This window comes from Bombyx mori, chromosome 17 (assembly GCF_030269925.1).
Source record: "Bombyx mori chromosome 17, ASM3026992v2".
NCBI classification, from domain to species: Eukaryota; Metazoa; Arthropoda; class Insecta; order Lepidoptera; family Bombycidae; genus Bombyx; species Bombyx mori.
The window spans coordinates 16014168-16033750 of NC_085123.1; the positions used below are offsets into that span (position 1 = coordinate 16014168).

At 40.0% G+C, this 19583-nt stretch overlaps 1 protein-coding gene across 1 annotated transcript; it reads right to left on the minus strand.

Annotated features, from left to right (window-relative positions):
• Positions 1 to 3711: 3711 nt before the first annotated feature.
• Positions 3712 to 17984, minus strand: Cyp9a19 (cytochrome P450). The gene is given in 12 exon segments (NM_001109934.1): positions 3712 to 3878; positions 4082 to 4250; positions 6776 to 6876; positions 7398 to 7619; positions 8074 to 8169; positions 8606 to 8741; positions 12298 to 12500; positions 12831 to 12968; positions 14317 to 14480; positions 16428 to 16632; positions 17732 to 17805; positions 17888 to 17984. Coding segments are annotated over 10 exon segments (1596 nt in total). The 5' UTR covers positions 16628 to 16632; positions 17732 to 17805; positions 17888 to 17984.
• Positions 17985 to 19583: the final 1599 nt, after the last annotated feature.

Below are 19583 nucleotides of genomic sequence, written 5' to 3' on the forward strand. Positions count from 1 at the left end.
AATTTCGCGTCTACATTCTTGTCTCTCGAAATTTACATTCAAAAAAACTTTGAATTTGTTCATCGGATGATTTATATTTTTATATTTTTTATTTTTTATTCTTTAGATGGGTGGACGAGCTCACAGCCCACCTGGTGTTAAGTGGTTTCTAGAGCCCATAGACATCTACAACGTAAATGCGCCACCCACCTTAAGATATAAGTTCTAAGGTCTCAATATAGTTACAACGGCTGCCCCACCCTTCAAACCGAAACGCATTACTGCTTCAAGGCAGAAATAGGCAGGGTGGTGGTACCTACTCGTGCGGACTTACAAGAGGACCTACCACCAGTTAGACTCGCTCGCAAGCGAGATATATAAATGAGGGATATTAAAAGAATGATGTCTACGGGAACATCTTTAATTTTAAGTTCCTTAAGTCTATGTTTAACCTTTATACTTATAGATTCATTTCGTATATAGCGCATATTTGATGATTAAGAAATAGGAAAAAGTGAAAAATTCGTACAGTCAGATCAGACGTGTGCCGTGAGCGAGTAATAACCGAATGAGTAACAAAAAAAGTTTACGTAATAAAGAGCAGTATGGGTTGCATTGATTATTACCTAATAGACTTAGATTTTCAAAAAAAATCCGTAGTTTTAGGTTTTTTTGTACTTCGATACAGTATCAAGGTGTGGTTAGACCCGTGCATTGTATATTGAAATTAATCACCAATACTTTCTAAGCCTTCCAATATAACCTGATGCGCGTCGCATACATACAGCTGTATAATACTTCTATATTCGACAATGACAGTCCTAAGCTTCTTAAAAATATTTGATTTGGCTAAAGTCATCGGAATTAATATAAGTAGTCACTGCTTTACTATATTTCACTCTGGGCAGGCGTTTGACTCTATGAAACAAACAGTTCAGTTTCATAAAAACATTTTTAGACACAGGACTAAGAACTTAAGGATAAATAAAAAAAAATGATTGAAATTTATCCACTAGAATTAGCGTGATGCGGACGCAACGAGAGACCTCAGCAATTTAATTTACAGACATGAAATAGAGCGAAAAATAACATTTTAAATTATTTGCTAATTTACCTTTGGTATAATAATAATTATACTCGTAATCTGGTCACTAATACAATAATAAATGTTATCAAAAGTCACCGCTCAAATAAAATATTTCTTACTTCAGATTAACGTGCTCACAATCGAACACACGGTCATCAAATGATGTGTTTAACCTTGAAATCACTCTTATAATCAGAATATCTATATGTTTTAATGAAAAATATTGTTTGGCGGTTCCGAAAGGGCGTTCCGAGAGCTTATCTTTGGCAGTGTTTTGACAGAAAACACAGGCTGTGCTGATAACCCTAAAACGTATTTCTAGGCATTTAGAACCAATAATAGGACAAGCTAAATCTTCTATATATATTTTGATTTGTATTTCTCTGTATGTTCCTTATAGAACGCGAAACGGTCTAACCCATTTTTAGGCAACGTGAAAATTACCGGGACAATTAGTTAATTTTGGTGGTAATAATAATGAAATATATATGGTACATGAGTGTAGATGGACATTTTTGCTTCTGCATATTTGATATGTTGATGTATATTGTAAAGTTTCCCAGATTGGGATCATATTGGAGTCGTAATACAATTTATTACTGTCCTATATATCACAGTGTAAATATATTTGCTTCACAACAATACTACGTTATTGGCACCTTGTCGGTAATGACGCTTCTCTGGATCCGAATGAACAAATATATAAAGAAAAGTATTGGTGGTTTTGAACATTGGCGTCAATAATTTTAAGAGTTTACTATTGCTTTTTGAATGTATACCGCTTATAGAAGGGTATCCTTCTATCAATATAACCCGTAAAGGCTCACAAATACGGAATGAAAATTTATAAGCTTTGCACAGAAGAAGGATTTATCTAGAACTATGTAATTTGCAGCCACCTTGAGTTTGTTAATCTGGATAAGCCGAGAATCAGTAAGTATCATATTTCAGTTATTTGATGAACCTCTAGAAGCTGAAAGGATATTTGTATGTAACAACTTCTACAACAGTGTAGAACTGTAGAACTGTGTACAAAAATATTTACTGGTGGTAGGACCTCTTGTGAGTTCACGCGGGTAGGTACCACCACCTTTCATATTTCTGCCGTGAAGCAGTAATGCGTTTCGGTTTGAAGGGTAGGGCAGCCATTGTAACTATACTGAGATCTTAGAACTTATATCTCAAAAAGGTGGTTTTTTTTTTCCACATGAGAAAATCGCCGGATCCCCACCCGCACGGCAGGTGGGGTATGTGGGAGTCGAACCTCACTAAAAACTCCTGCCGCTCACAGCCGGCGCCCTACCCCGGACCGGGCGGGAACCCAGTCGGAGCTATTGAGACGGCGGGACAGGGTTTACGCAGAGCATATTACATCCATCCCGCCGTGCCCCAGACACCGGACCGGCGGCCGCCAGCAACATGACCGCTGGTTCCCTCGGTCGAGGCGCATTTACGTTGTAAATGTCTATGGGCTCCAGTAACCACTTAACACCAGGTGGGCTGTGAGCTCGTGCACCCATCTAAGCAATAAAAAAGTCATTGTTGTAAATATTTTTTAGTATTGCATTGAGTAGACCTTCCGTTTGCAATAAGGCACAATGAAAATGGATCACCAGACGCCTTACCATCAGTAATTACGCAAATGAAAATTTTTGCGGTTTTCATTTATATTACACGATGTTACTCCTTCATCATCCGTCATCTCTGAACATTTTGTTAAGTACAGATTTCATTACAAAAATTAGTACCTACCTGCTGGATTCAAACACCGGCATAGTCGCATCGTTCAATACGAATGCATCAGACGTTTTTTCTTTTAGAGCACGACGATTTCATTATTAACAGGTCAATAGGAAATCATTTCTAATTTCATAAATAAATAATAGTTTAAAAAAACTAACAAAATACGCTTTTATAGAAAATCCAACTAAAAAATAGAAAATAAATTTGAATTAAAAATAGTAGTCCATCTTGCAGGGTCATGGAAATAGGTCTCTCGTGAGCTAGTTCGGATATACCTACTAGGTTTTTTATTGACTTTGTAGACAGAGAAGCACAAAGCCCATTTGATGATGAGCGTTTATCGTCACTCATGGATGTCAGCAATGCTAGGGATACTACCAAGTTGCCAAGTTTTAGGTAATTAATTCTTAGGGCCATTGAAACATACAGCGAAGGTCTTAGATACATCGTAAACTTATTTTTGCAGTTTTTTAGTGTACTATATTAAACTAATTTATAGAACATAGCTTAATTTCAAACTTTAAATAATATTTAATTACTATTTACTTGGAATACTAATTATAGTTCCAAATCCCAAGAATATTCAAGTAAATTGTGCTGTGACATGCAGACAAACAGATTAACAGGAATAAATTATAAAGTTTCCATTTTATTTGGTTATTTGTAAAGTAACAGAAGTAAAACCTAGAACTGATGGATCTGGATGTTAAAAGCTGATGACATGAAAGTATTATTTTGAAATAAAAATTTATTTACAGACATTAAAAAAAACAGTATAATTCAAACGTTTCCCACAAAACATTTTATAGTAAAATTATCAATGTTAATTTTCTATGAAATTTTAGTTGATTCAATGGTGATATCTTTCTTAGTCACCTATCATAATTACAGTGGATTTTTGATCAATCTCTAATCTTTAGCCTGACCCAATGACCACCTTCAAGACGAAGGTTGAAGATCTCCTTGCTGAGCTTCGAGGGGATGCACGTCTTCTCGCACGGAGATATCTCCATATGCTGGAGTAGCTGGTATGCCATCACTTTGACTTCGCATAAAGCAAACCTGGAACCTGGTAGAAAAAAAATGTTAATGTAAAAAATGTTAAATCAAAGATCTGATATTTCCAACCATGTTTGACTTCAGGTAAGCATTTTGTTAAAAAGCGAACAATACCTGTTACTATAGGTAAAATATAGAAACTATCAAAAATAATAACAATAAAAAAAATCACAACAAAATCAGCTTTCTATATTTTACCTGGGTAATCCTTACCTATACAGTTCCTAGGTCCCACACCAAAGGGTAGATACGTGAAAGGCTTGATGTTGTGTTTGTTCTCCTCTGAGAACCTTTCGGGATCGAATTTCTGGGGGTCCGGGAAGAATTCCGGGTTTCGGTGAAAAGCCCATACGGGAATAGCTACACCCGTACCTTTGCGAAGCTAGAAGAGTCCAGATGTAGAAGCGTGTAATATTTCAAAATACAATTATCAGTATAGCTTAATTGGCAGCGCCTTAGTTATGCCACTGCCATTTTCCATATCCACGAGTGACGGTGATTACTCGCCAATATGTGGGACGTATGCCTGTCTACAAAGCAAATCACAAAAGAAAGTGTAGAGGACCTCACAAAGGTTTTAAGCTATTGCATAGCTTTTATCGCAGTCTTTGAGCTCGGCGACCGAATCAAGAAATTCCGTAACGAACTCGTCGTGGCCTAACGGATAAGACGTCCGGTGCATTCGTGTTGAGCGATGCACCGGTGTTAGAATCCCGCAGGCGGGTATAAATTTTTCTAATGAAATATGTACTCAACAAATGTTCACGATTGCTTTCCACGGTGAAGGAATAACATCGTGTAATAAAAATGAAACCCGCAAAATTATAAGTTGCGTAATTACTGGTGGTAGGACCTCTTGTGAGTCCGCGTGGGTGGGTACCACCACCCTGCCTATTTCTGCCGTGAAACAGTAATGCGTTTCGATTTGAAGGGTGGGGCAGCCGTTGTAACTATTCTTGAGACCTTAGAACTTATATCTCAAAGGTGGGTGGCGCATTTACGTTGTGGATGTCTATGGGCTCCAGTAACCACTTAACACCAGGTGGGCTGTGAGCTCGTCCACCCATATAAGGAATAAAAAAAAAACCTAACACCCCCCACTCCGCCTACCATGTAGCTCGCGCTTACCACATTCACACGTTGCGCTCGTATAGTGTTTACGAATAAGCGCGCGGCGTGACGTCGCACTGTATGCGCATCATGAAAAGCCTGCCCATCTCTATCTCGCGCGGTCTAGCTTATGAGTGTGAAGGGGACAGTTAATGTTTTGCTTTTGTTAATGTTTATAAATATAGCGTGATCTTATTTTAATTTTGTTTTAAAAGTAAATTATTATTGTCTAATTATAATTGCATAAGGTGATGATGAAATATTACGCAAAAGCTTTACCGCGGCAGTCCCCGAGTGTCACATGTGCGTATTTTTTTTTTTTTTATAAGGACACCCAAAACACATGTGACATGACCAAGAACTCAGACCATCTATAATCTTAAAGATGGCAGGGTCTTTAGCATTTTTCGAACTGGATGGTCGTTGGAGCTTCCGCGCTCTCTTTGAGAAATTGGGCCCTCGGCTGATGGCAACGGCCGGTTCTTAGAGCTGGCTTCTTCCTAACCTCGGGGGTCCCGATGAGGCGGCGCGCCGCCTATACATGGGAGTGGTGCGGTCGATGGCACTATACGGTGCTCCGGTGTGGTGCCAGGCCCTGACCCGGAAGAACGTCGCCGCGCTACGACGTCCGCAGCGTGCGATCGCGGTCAGGGCGATCCGAAGATATCACACCGTCTCCTACAAGGCGGCGTGCTTGCTCGCCGGGGCGTCGCTTGGCGGACCCGTCGGCCGGCCTCCGTACCGTCGAGGCAGTCCGCCCGGTTCTCGCGGACTGGGTGGGCCGCGACCGCGGACGTCTCACCTTCCGGGTTACGCAGATGCTTACCGGCCACAGATGTTTTGGCCGGTACCTTTTCAAGATATCCGGAAGGGAACCGACGGCGCAGTGCCACCATTGCGCAGACCGCGACGAGTATGACACAGCGGAACACACATTGGCGCGTTGCTCTGGATTCGACGAGCAACGCGCCGCCTTCGTCGCGGTCATAGGAGAGGACCTCTCGCTGCCGCGCGTCGTAGCTACGATGTTCGGCAGCGACGAGCCCTGGAAGGCGATACTCGACTTTTGCGAGTCCACCATCTCGCAGAAGGAGGCGGCGGAACGAGAGAGGGAAGAGCTCTTCCCTTTCCGCACCGATCCGTCGTCGTCGAGCTGGGGGCCGGAGGAGGGAATACGCCCGTACGTCCCGGCCCCTGTAGGTAGCGGTCTCTCCGGTGAAGGTCAAGGGACGACCTGAGGGGGTCGAGGCCGCGCGGCGCGCTGCCAGCCTTCTAGCGCGCTGCCGAGGAGTAATAGAGCGACCGGTTGGGGGTGTATCGCGTCCCGACCCGGCAGGCTGGTTCTGGTCCAGCGGGGTATTCCGGGACACCAGAGGCACCGTCTAGGCGGCCTGACGGGCTGCCGTACCGAGACGGCCGACGTTTCAGAGCCTTCGATTCGAAGGCTCCGTCGGCTGGGCGTCCTTGGGGTGAGCCGCGCCGTCTGGTTCTACTGGTTACCGCGGTAACCCCCTACCTCATTCGGGTTCTGGCCTCGGAGGGGATCGGACGTCGGGTGTAAGAGTGCAGGGGAGTCGTTTAGTGGGTGGGCCCTAAAATCTTTGGGCCCGCGGTCTGCTCACAACACCATGCAGATCGCTGAGTCTCACATACCCCGCGCGCCCCCAAGGCGCGGGGATCTTTTAGGAGGCTCGGCACCCGGTCCGAAAAAAAAAACCAAGGGTCCTTAGCATTTTGTTGTCCAAGGTTCACAAGCTAGGCAATTAAGAAATCTAATAATCGAGGTTTGGGACTTACTATGAAGTCTCTTTTGGCCTTGTCATTTGGTTTCCCCAAGTTGTAGTCTTGAACGCAGATTCTATCCATGGAGACAGCTGGCGGCCACAGCCTTAGGAGTTCTAAAATAATTAAGATTCACAAATGGTTATATCTTAAATTCACTTTATTCCCAATTTTTTTTTCATAATAAAAAGTTATGAAAAAAAAATTACGCTAATGCGTCTTAGCCTTGATTGTCCGGTACTATCACAATAGAAATGTTGTCATTGAAATTTATCTTAATAATTTCATGGTTGATATGGTTATTAACTAAATGAACGTTATAGGTATTAAACTATAGCCTCTACTACAACTTTCCAATTACTTACTAACCAGTAGTATAAGATCTTAGTTTAATATCTAACTTTCTCTAACCCTACTCCTAAACAGGGTAACATTCGTAGTTATGTACCATCTATACTAGTTATATATTATCTACAGTGGTTTTTACGGATGTTCCGTTTTAATTACTGAACCATGCATCCGATTGACTTGAAACTCGGTATCCATGTAGAAAATACATGTACTTAATGGATAGGCTAATATTTATATGAGTGTTGGACTCCCTACACCAGTTGCGGGGACGTTAATGAAGAACTACCTGAAACAACCATATCCAAATACGCCATATTCTGTATGGAGTTATAGTCAAATTTCCCATTGTTCCTCTCCTTGTTCTCCTTGATTTCTTCAACCAGCTTTTCTTGTACCTCAGGGTTGAGAGCTAATTCGTGAAGGAGGAACGTCATTGCCGATGAAACGGTCTCAAAACCAGCAATGAAGAAAAGAACTGCTTGAGCGATGATGTCGTCATCAGTCCAGACTGCAATTAAAGCCCCTTGAATTTATGGTTTGCTTTAGAAGCTAGTGATGTCATGAACACGACGAACAAAAGTATGAGCTTACGAAGGAATTTAAAGTCTCTTTGCGCCGGGGACCCTATGTTGTATGAGGAGCACTCTCAGGAATGGTTTTTTTATCTCTACAACTAGAAACTTGAGGTCTAAGTACGGAGTGTCCCGTCGTCGTTTGAAATTATATCGTAATATTTTTTTTACTATTGTACTATTCGTTGCTGTAACAAAGTTCATCTTTGAAATATTGCATTCACCCACAATGCATTTTCCGATCATTTTGTCTTCGAGGATGTTATGAAATTTCTAACGAGGTCTGAATAGTGTACTGAACGGTGGGCATTGCTGGTGTCCATGGTTAACATAAACTGCTCACTATCAGTGACGAACCCTCTGTCCACTGAATTCATTCATTAGTCTCACCTCTATCGATTTGTTTTTTGCCAACAGCAGATTCTTCTACCGTGGCGAATCCGGCATCTGTGTCTTTGCTTGATTTATTGTCGTGAACTAATTTTCCTGCGAATAATTTTTTAAAGTCATTAGATGGTTAAGAATTGATTTAGCTTGATATTTCCACTCGAGCACGACCCTAGAAGATGCCTGAACTTGTTACTTGTTACGTGGTCGAATTCCATGGACATATTAATATAAATATCCTCCACCCACCTTGAGATGTGAGATGGGGGTCTTCATTGTATAACGACTGTCCGACCCTTGAAACTACTTCGCAGCAGAAGAAATCAGGATGGTGGTGTAGAATGGTTCGAGATAACAATACGCCCTACCGCCAACAGTATTATTTAATCCAGTATGTATTAAAATTATTAATTTACAATCTAAAATAGAGTTATTAATCCTTAAGCATCTCAATAACTTCCTGACAATAAAAGTAATCAAATTGCATTTTGCCAATCAATAATGTCTCTTTATTTACAGAAAAACTATAAAGTACCTTTCTTAGCTTCCATGAGTAAGTGTATCATGTCTGGTCTGATGATTTTCCGCATTTCCCTGTCCTTCATGGTGCCCATTATCAGCTCCTTAAAGAATCCGGACGTTTCTTCCGAAAACAGTCTGAATTTCGTCATCTAGAATAGTTTTTTTTTTTAAATTAATATACAATTAGATTTGGTATCATTTCACATCTGAACTATAATAACTTGCAATTTCAAGAAGGAACTAAATCTATTTTGAATTAGAGGAATTTTATTAGTTTTCCGATAATGTAGTATCATCATAAAACTTTCACAGTATGTGTCCTGCTGACGATAGTACAATGAAATTATCGAGCTGGTCTGATGACTGAGCTACAAAGTAGGTTGCGAGGCCTTTGAATGGAAGAGAGGCAGCAAGATTTGTTAGTTCCTTACAGTTTCATATATTTCTTCCGATAATGAGGACTTGAGAAAGTCGTGGTAGGAATAGTCCTATTTACTGCAAAGAAATGTAATGTATGTATGAAGTAGGGAAATTATCGGACAAGGTAGGTCAAATATTACAGCACAGATTGTAAATACAAAAATAGCGATTTTACGATCGTTGTCAAGAGCGCGGCAATGGAACTACTTCCAGTAATACCCCGCTACCAGTACATATTCTATTGAACTGTTTATAAACATTATCATTTGTTAAAGACTGTATCATACAACACCATATATTTGACGGATGCCTGAATGTCGCTTACGACATTTTTAACATAAACTTGCGTATATACAAGTTCCGAACAACAACATTCGGACCGTCGGTCTACCTAGTAGTATCACCCGCTCGGTGGAAGATCTTCCCTTCGTCGTTATTCCCTAAAACGTAATATTAATGGTACCACCGAATTTTAGTCCTCTGCCTAATCTACTTAAGTGATGATTACCCTAGCTGATAGTCATCACAACGTGAACGGTGCCATAGGAAACATTCAAGACTAGCTGACCCGGTAGACTACGTAGTGCCTCAATCGATAAATAAAAGATCTAAACTTTTGTATTATGCCTAATCTACTTAAGTGATGATTACCCTAGCTGATAGTCATCACAACGTGAACGGTGCCATAGGAAATATTCAAGACTAGCTGACCCGGTAGACTACGTAGTGCCTCAATCGATAAATAAAAGATCTAAACTTTTGTATTATGCCTAATCTACTTAAGTGATGATTACCCTAGCTGATAGTCATCACAACGTGAACGGTGCCATAGGAAATATTCAAGACTAGTTGACCCGGTAGACTACGTAGTGCCTCAATCGATAAATAAAAGATCTAAACTTTTGTATAAAATAAACTTAAAATAAAAGGAATCCATCCGACGGGGGACACATCAAAGGAAAGACAAAATTTTTATTTTTATTTAATTCCTTCCTAATTGAACCTTTTAAAAGGTAGATAAATATGAAAATGCTCGGACTTCTCGGCTCGGAAATGCTCTGGACGTCCACAAATAATTCAAGACCAAAATTAGCCAAATCGGTCCAGCCGTTGTCGAGTTTTAGCGATACCAACGAACAGCAATTCATTTTTATATACGAGTATATATAAGTAGATTACTCATAGCAACCTATGTAATTACGCAAGCTTATTTACTTTAGCTGTTTTCAATTTTATTAGAGGTTTTACAGAGTTTTTAAAGAGACCTCAAAGACTATAATAAATGTTATTTGCAATAGATTTTTTATTTATTTTTAATTGTAACTTACAGTATTTATGGCCAGACTAAGTATTAGTTTTATTGGCGATTGAATCAAAACCAATCAAGTCTGCCAATTGTTATGAATCTTACCTTGAAGTTCAACAATTTATCGAAGCTGATTATAATTTTTTTGCGGTCGCACGACCTTGACGTTTGTTTGTAAACACGTCACATAGGAGTAGTTGATTCGAATTATTCCGATTATAAGTCTTCATTCAGAGAGATGTTCTGCACTAATTTTCTGTTGGATACATCTTTGATGCCAGTAGGTAATAAGCAATCGAAGCGAATTTGTCGGTTTCTATACTAATTACAATATCAACGTCGGAAATGAACATTTATAGAATGAGAAATCATATTGCGGAAAGTTAAATACGGACCAAAGTTGTTTTCCATTCTTTATTGATAGAGTGGCACTTTAAAACGCAGAAACTCATTTCGCAGGCTCATAGTTGTTAATTTTTCGCATAGTCGAGCAAAGATAAATTTAAGGAGTTGTCTTCCATTCTTAGATTCATTGATGACCCCATTTGTGTCACTTTGAGAATGAGAGGCGTATGCCCAGAATTGAAATGACCAGTAGTGTTTTTCATAATTCAACACTTCGAAATTATTTTTCCTAAAATCATATTTTTCGAAAACAAACAACTTTGTTTCATGGTCTAAATAAAAGAATACCCGCTAGTACTACATAGATATCACACAATAAGATTCGAAAAGTTATTCTTTTCCAGTGGAATAAGATTGCGTCTCAAAAAACGCCCTTTTCAAAAACAGAACCGTTCACAGATGTTGGGAGCAGACCGTGGACCCCAAGGTATTTAGGATCCTACGCACTAAGCCACTTCCCTGTACTCTTGGAGAGGCATCCGATGCCCCCGAAGCCAGAACCTGGGTGGGGTAAGGAGGCTACCGCGGTCAACACTGCAACCAGGCTCGCGGCTCACCCCAAGGATGTCCGGCCGATGGCTCAAAAAACGCCTGCCCATATACGTTCGCGTTCTTAGATTGTACTGGCCGTACTCGCCCGCTTCGCAGGGCATTTAAAATTAACATTATTATTTATTGTCATTATTATTAGGGAGTCCAACACTCATATAAATATTAGCCTATCCATTAAGTACATGTATTTTCTACATGAATACTAAGTTTCAAGTCAATCGGATGCATGGTTCAGTAGTTATAACGGAATTTCCGTAAAAACCACTGTAGATTTATATATTAGTATAGATTATATCACGTATTTTTTGTTTGTTGTTTCTGCAGATTTCTAAACAAGGAGTCCAAACATCATTTTGAGCGTTACAGAGACGTAAAAATCACAACCGAATGTTCAAAAACTTGGCGTGTCCACTCAAAAGTTTGTGTTACAAATTTATAACCCACTTTTCCCCTAATGCCGAAGTTCTTATTTGATCTGGTAAGACACGAGGGCATTTAGATGGAATATTACTTCTAATAGGCAGACTGGATGTATCTGTGCACTTACGGTGTCAATATCAACATTGTTAACACGTGCACACATTCTGCGGTTGTCATACAAAAAAACTTGTATGTTAATATGATACCGTAAGCTGGTATTCAATGACAATGTTATTAAACAGGTTTTGTGCTTGATGTTTGTGTGTTGCAAAAAATATAGGTTACTAGTGAGACGCGCTCACGGTCTGCTGCACGACGTCATAGTGGCCTAAATGATGAGAATTCTGGTGTGCTCATATCATAACGACTGTACCGATGTACAAATTCCGCATACAGGTACCAATTAAACGGTACCAATGGATATGGCACATGTTCAATGGCTGACGATGACGGAATAATACGGGCAATAAAAAAATTGTTTACAACAAAGCATATTTACAAAAGTAAGAATGAAATATAGGAAATTAGCCATTGGCCCTCAGGTCTAAAATGTTACAATTTTCCGTTTGGTCGGGCTTTAATAAGTTACTTCTAATTCTCACCTTCATCAACTTAGGAAATGAAATAAATCCCAACAACATTAGGATCTGTTTGAAACTGAAATTCGTAGCGGCTTTCCCCATCGCGTAGAATCTGTTGTTCTCCTCGGTGAGTGAGTCGACCTTCAGACCGAAGGCGCAGGACGCGATCACATCGTTGGCGTATCTAGTGGTCAGGTCTTTAGTGTCTATGTCCACGTATCCGACTAGAATAATAATATTTTTGGTCATAATAGGTTAGTCCCTGTCAGATTATTGAAGCCTCAGCAGGACACAAATGAGGATTTTAACCAGTGGAACCGCTGGAAACTTGAATGCTATGAGATCCTGATCTTGATAATTTGGTTTTTTCTTGAATGATAATTGTTGTTTTCGTAAAAAACTATAAATTAAATAAACGCTTCCTCCTGTATCCACACTGCTATAAATGAATGTGTTTATTTTCATAAGATACGTGAAAAAGTCTCTGCACTATAGACGCTCTTGTGTGACTGTAGTCACTTTTTATCGAATGTTGAAGCTTGAGCTGTACAAACCACCAGAGTTTTTAATATTCTCTTTTATGGCGTTGATCATCTGCTCTCCCACTTCGACTATTAAGGGCATCATAAGCTTCATCTTGGAACTAGTGAAGGCTGGTGATAAAGTGGATCGCATATCTTTCCATTCCTGGCCTGTAAATATCGAAAAGATACTAGAAAATCGATTTTGAAATAACGAGTCCTTATGACGATTAATGAAAGAGTCATAACATTAAGTTATCTTTAGTTAGTTAGTCTTTCCTGAGTTATGATCCTATATTGTTGCTAAACTAATTTACGTATTTTGAGTGAGCATGGGTAGAAACACCCAGCGATAAGCGAGAAGGACAATGGGAGGAGATGGTCGCAACACTCAGACATGAGGAACGCGACTCAGGGAGAAGAAGGAAGAGGAGGAGGGTAGTCATTATCATCATCATCAGGCTGCGGCAGTCTACTGCTGGACATAGGCCTCCCCCAAAGCTCGCCACTGAACTCGATCTTCGATTCTACGCATCCAGTCATTGCCAGCTGCCTTGCGCAGGTCGTCGTTCCATCTAGCAGAAGGGCGTCCTACACTACGTTTGCCGGTTCGCGGTCTCAACTCCCGAACACGTCTACCCCAACGGTTATCGGTTCTGCGACATATGTGACCAGCCCACTTCCAATTCAGCTTACTAACTCTGCGAGCTATATCGATCACTTTGGTTTTTGCCCGAATGACCTCATTGCGTATTCAGTCTCGCAATGACAAACCAAGCATAGTTCGCTCCATAGCTCGCTGAGTAACTTTTAGTTACGGGTAGGAATCACGGGTAAGACGCACTGATTAACCTTTGTCTTCAGGCATTGTGATATGGGCGATGAAAAGACCTCATGAAGCTTCCCGAACGCTGCCCAGCCCAACTGAATCCGTCTGGATTCCTTCTCAAAGTTGTTTCTATATAGTTGTAGGGTCTGTCCCAGGTAGACATACTCTTGAACAACTTCGAGAGGTGTACCATCAACATCGATTGGTCTTGGAATGACGTTTCCGTTAAACATTACCTTGGTTTTATCCAAGTTCATTCCGAGGCCAACCCGTTGGGATGCAGTATTAAGGCTGTGCATGCTGAGGAGGAGGGTGCACTATAATCCTGCTTATTTTTGCCAAAGACCAGTTAAGCATGAGTTTGATCTCATGCGTTAAGGTGGAATTAGCGTTGTAATGTTTATGGGGTCCGTTAACTATGCGGTAAACTCGTCTGCTAACTAAAGGAACACTCCCGTAAAATCCTCCAAGGCGTTTTCCAAGAACTTTCTTCAAATGAAGTTTTAAGGCTGTTAGATGATAAGCGTTTTGCCTGTGGCCCTAGTATTGCTAACGACCTTTGGTAAGCTTAACCATACATGATCAGAAGACGGGCCTTCCTTCCGTGGTAACAAAAGAGGATTTATAACTTAGTGCTGTCCACTGTGCCTTGTGTGTATATCAAATAACAATAATCATATTTGGTCTTACCTTTCAATGAAAACAGATTCCTTCCAAACATCGGATCGGAATCCTCATTGACGATCGTGCGATGATCCAGGAAATGTTCAAAGTCTTTAATTGTGATTCTCTTTACGATCTCAATGTCTCTGATGTAGATCACCGGATTTACAAACTCGTATCTACCAACGAATCTGTTGATTAAGAAAATAAAATATAGAGAGTAAATTCAAAGAAAATAAAAAAGTGTGTGTGTCCGCTCCGACGCACGACTGGAGTTTACTGGATATAAAAAATTAAACGAAACAATACGAGAAATAGTTCTATATTACGACAACACGATACACTACAGATTATTAACAAATTAACGAGACACAAAACAAACGACTAACAAATATATGAAAATACAATAATGAGAGAAACGCGCGATCAGTACGAGGCTTTGTGGCGGACTGCCGGCGCAGCAGCCCGGCGTCACCTGCGATAACGCGGCCGCGCGTTGGCTCCTGATTGGCGCGCGCACGCATCACGCAATCAGGAGCCAATCAGGCGCATAACGCATTTCGTGTGACATGCTAGTACGATTTTGATCCCCATAATTTTCATACCCCGGGCCTATATATGTAAATCGATTCTTAAGGAGTAAACTCCAAAAGTGTTACCAGGCTGAAAATTTTAAATAGGCATAAAATAACCATTATTTTCGAATGTAGTTTTTTATTATTACGAGATTTAGAAATGGCACGGTTGGACATAGAAAATTTACAAAAAAATCAAATCAATACATATGTATATGAGCTATAACTAGAATTAGAGGAAACAGGTCTACATTACTGAGCTCCAACCATAGATCCGCTCTGGATAATTTCCGTTCAGAAAATCTTTTCAAGAGAAAATATCATCAGAACATTCGATCAACATCATTGGCTCTAAATAATTATTGAATTAGTCTCGCGGTTGTATTCGTGTTCAATTTGTGACTTGATACGTAATGTTACATTATGTACTCAGCTTAGCACTATTATTAAGGTATGAACTAATAACTTCTAAGATAATCACGTTACAATATTCTCACTAGCCTATAGAGTTACTTAGGAATTGAAACTAATTACACCCTGTATGTAACAAGTACTCATATTCTACAGCCCCTTATCAAATAATGATGTCTTATCGTTTTGGCTCAATCAAACATGTTTATCAAAAGATAAATGGCGTGATATAGTGGTCATTAATACAATATTATTACGCAATAAGGGTATGGGAGTCATGGAGGCTTTAGCATTTTCTCAACGCTCTCATGACCTGGGTTGTTTTTCCTAATATTGCATCAGGCGATCGGAAGCGGGAGCGAAATTCGCGAATGCCATCCTGCTGGATTGGATCTACCTTTCGGATAGAAATTATATCTTGGACTGAGCATCGCACCAACGCCTCGATCCTAAAATAACTAAATATCTCTCAAAGGTTGTCGTCAACAGTGCAATCCAGGATTCTTCGATATTTTGAACACTATAACAACGGCCAGCAGAGTCTAACGAGACTAACTTGTTGTTCAGGGTAGGGTCAATGGCAAGAGATCTCGTGGACGAACCTCCAAGCGCAGGACTGATCAGGTGAAAAACCTTACTGTAACCCCACTTAACAGGTGCGTGCGCCGGGCCTCGGTTCGCAAACTACGGAAAACATCTGTCAAGGCTGTAATAAACAAGAATTCCACATGATTACGACTGCTCTGCCAAGAGCAACGGACTATGATGATGATGATGAAGCTTATAACATATCCTACCACTCCAAAACCTTAATCCTGATTTACCAGTTTTCCTGAAGTACTTACTATTGAATCAAGCCAGAATGTATTAGGTTTTTTGGCTATTTCTAATGTAAAACAATCTTAGACTCTATATCGAAGTATAGGGCAGGCCTTGATTCATTCAAGTTGAAGGCTTCAGCACATAGATTATCGCGCAGTATTTGCCACAGTAAAATCTGTCTAATTTGGCTAAATCAAGTCAGGATTTGACAGCGTGAAATCGGCTCTATACGTTCGCTCGTGGGAAGGGCTCAAGGTAACTTTACCCGCATTTGATAGAACAGCACGACTGAAATGCTAGTTATGTCTATGCCGATAAATAATTTCTTACCTTTCTTCTGGAAAATTATTGTACAATTGCGAAATGTCATCTACTAAATGGTTAAATTTAAAGACGATCTTGCCCATGTTGCCCAGTATCGGAAGCGGAGTTACGCTCTTGATTTCATGCTTGCTGAAGTAGGAATATGTCTGCTTCAGGTACAGTAAGAGAGCCAAACCTATCACTAATGTCCATATGATGATGATCATTTTACCTGTAAAAAACTATTACTATTGTTATTACTGGTGGTAGGACCTCTTGTGAGTTCGCACGGGTAGGTACTACCACCCTGCCTATTTCTGCCGTGAAGCAGTAAAGTGTTTCGGTTTGAAGGGTGGGGCAGCCGTTGTAACTATACTGAGACCTTAGAACTTATATCTCAAGGTGGGTGGCGCATTTACGTTGTAGATGTCTATGGGCTCCAGTAACCACTTAACTCCAGGTAGGCTGAGAGCTCGTCCACCCATATAAGTAATAAAAAAAAAGGAAAATTAGTAAATCTTTTTGCAGTAGACCTTAACTATGAATCGAGAAGACCGGCGTTGCCACTTGCTACTTACTTGCTAGAGCCCTGAACCTGAGAATTGATGTTTTATTTATTGATGGATCTCACTGAAGTTTATTGTTACCACAACGCAAACTTCATCGCCCATGTGGACGACCCATGTAAAGCAAGGGTTTTGAACTATATCGTAGAAACGATTGTAAATTTAGTATTAGAAGCACGAATATGACAGCGATCTTGTCATGAAGATAATCAGACAGTAATGACCACGTCTCTCAAGTGCCTGTAATTGGCAATTTTTTTAGTGTGAGCACAACGCACGTGATGGTGCGCACTTTATCCTTATTTTCAATTGAATTCTTCAAACGAATACAGCGAATTGATTTCCAAGTTTATAGCACAAGAGATATGGTCGTTTTTTGTTTGGATTGCTTTAATAGTTTTCAATTGTTGTCCACCTTGACACGTAAGGTTAAAGTTCCACACATGTGAAACGCTTTATTTTGGAGTTATAGGCGTTAATGGCGTGGGTATACGCCCGGTATACTTCTCTTGTGATTTTTTCGAACCCAAGGGGGGGTGGCGGACACATCAAAAGGAAAAACAAAATTGTTATTTTTATTTCATTCCGAGCATTTTCATATTTATCTTTTAAACCTTCTCTGGACCTTCACAAATAATTAAAGACCAAAATTAACCAAATCCGTCCAGCCGTTCTCGAGTTTTAGTGGGACTAAACGAACAGCAATTCATTTATATATATAGATATAGAAGATAGAAGACAGGAAAAAACAAAACGGTTCAGTACCTTTTCTTTTATGTTTGACAACGGATTATCTCTTTTTTTGTTTTCTTGTTGTTCAGATTAGAGATGCTTCCCACCTTCACAAGAAAAAATGTCATTTACATCGTAATCATTAACATTTTACAAGAACATAAAATTTACGCAAAACATTACACTTACGTTTCTTAATATGAACATCAAATCGCTGTTGTTTTTCTCCAATTAATTTATCTGTTTTCGTGATAACTGAATTATTGAGATTGACGTGCGCGCACATGAGGCGACTGTTTCTTTCTGATGTTGAGTTATAAATAGTATCTAGGTTTTGATGCGAAATATATTATACAAAGTAATACAAAGAATGATAATAAAGAATATCTATTATGATATTTACGGAGTGCTTACAATCTCTGGATGCGCGAAGACACTTTCGTTCATTCCGTGTTTAATTATATTTACGCACATTATACACACACACATTATGTTCTTCGGTTTCCGCGGGTCGTGGACATCATTAAAACTACTTTCACGGTTTAATCTAGTATTATTATTATTGTCGTTAAATTCTTTTCCACCTTTTTGGAACGAAGTTCCTTATGGGACAATGCGGATGGGGTACCCTAACCGGAAAAAACGTCCGTCACGTAAGATTTTTATTATTAATGAACACAGGTACGACTTAACTTTGTAATAACGTACAAAAAATAACATATTTTTTTATCATTCATTGACTACGATCTCAGAGCGTTCGTTTGTGCAAAACACTCTTTTTTTTTTGTTTATTGCCCTTGTAGGCAGACGAGCATACGCCCCACCTGATGGTGAGTGGTTACCATTGCCCATGGACTTCAGCAATGCCAGGGGCAAAGCCAAGCCGCTGCCTACCGTTTAATACTCTCCACAAGCCTCGTTTGAAGAAGGACATGTCATAGCGCTCGGGAAACACCGTGGAGGGGAGCTCATTTCATAGCCGGATACTCTTATGCAAACAACCGTGAATGAAGTGTACCACAATAAGCTCGCACGTTACCGAATGACCGTGGGTTGTTGTGAAACCTCCAGTTTTATTTTCTTTATACCTCGAATAGAACTTAAAATTAATATTTTTATAATAAGCAACTTCGTTCCTATCCGGTGTCCCACGACACCACACATCTTTTTTTTATAGCTTAAATGGGTGGACGAGCTCACAGCCCACCTGGTCTTAAGTGGTTACTGGAGCCCATAGACATCCACAACGTAAATGCGCCACCCACCTTGAGATATAAGTTCTAAGGTCTCAAGTATAGTTACAACGGCTGCCTCACCATTCAAACCGAAACGCATTACTGCTTTACGGCAGAAATAGGTAGGGTGGTGGTACTCGCCCGCGTGGGCTCACAAGTGGTCCTACCACCAGTAATTACGCAAATTATAATTTTGCGGGTTTCATTTTTATTACACGATGTTATTCCTTCACCGTGGAAGTCAATCGTGAACATTTGTTGAGTACGTATTTCATTAGAAAAATTGGTACCCGCCTGAGATTCCAAAACCGGTGCATCGCTCAACACGATAACGACGTCTTATCCGTTAGGCTAGGACGACTTCAAAACGCCAACGGGTCGGGCTTGACTAGTATTTAATGCGTTCCTCTGTCCCAAAGGAAAATGAAAAACTATGCCGCAACTCCAACAGACTTTTTGCAAGCCCTCAAGTGGTAATATAATGCAAAAAAAAAAACGGATATAGGCTTTACTTCCCTGAAATATATATGGTACATGAGTGTAAATGGACATTTTTGCTTCTGCATATTTGATATGTTGATGAATATTGTAAAGTTTCCCAGGTTGGGATCGTATCGGAAACTAATACAATTTACTACTGTCCTATATAT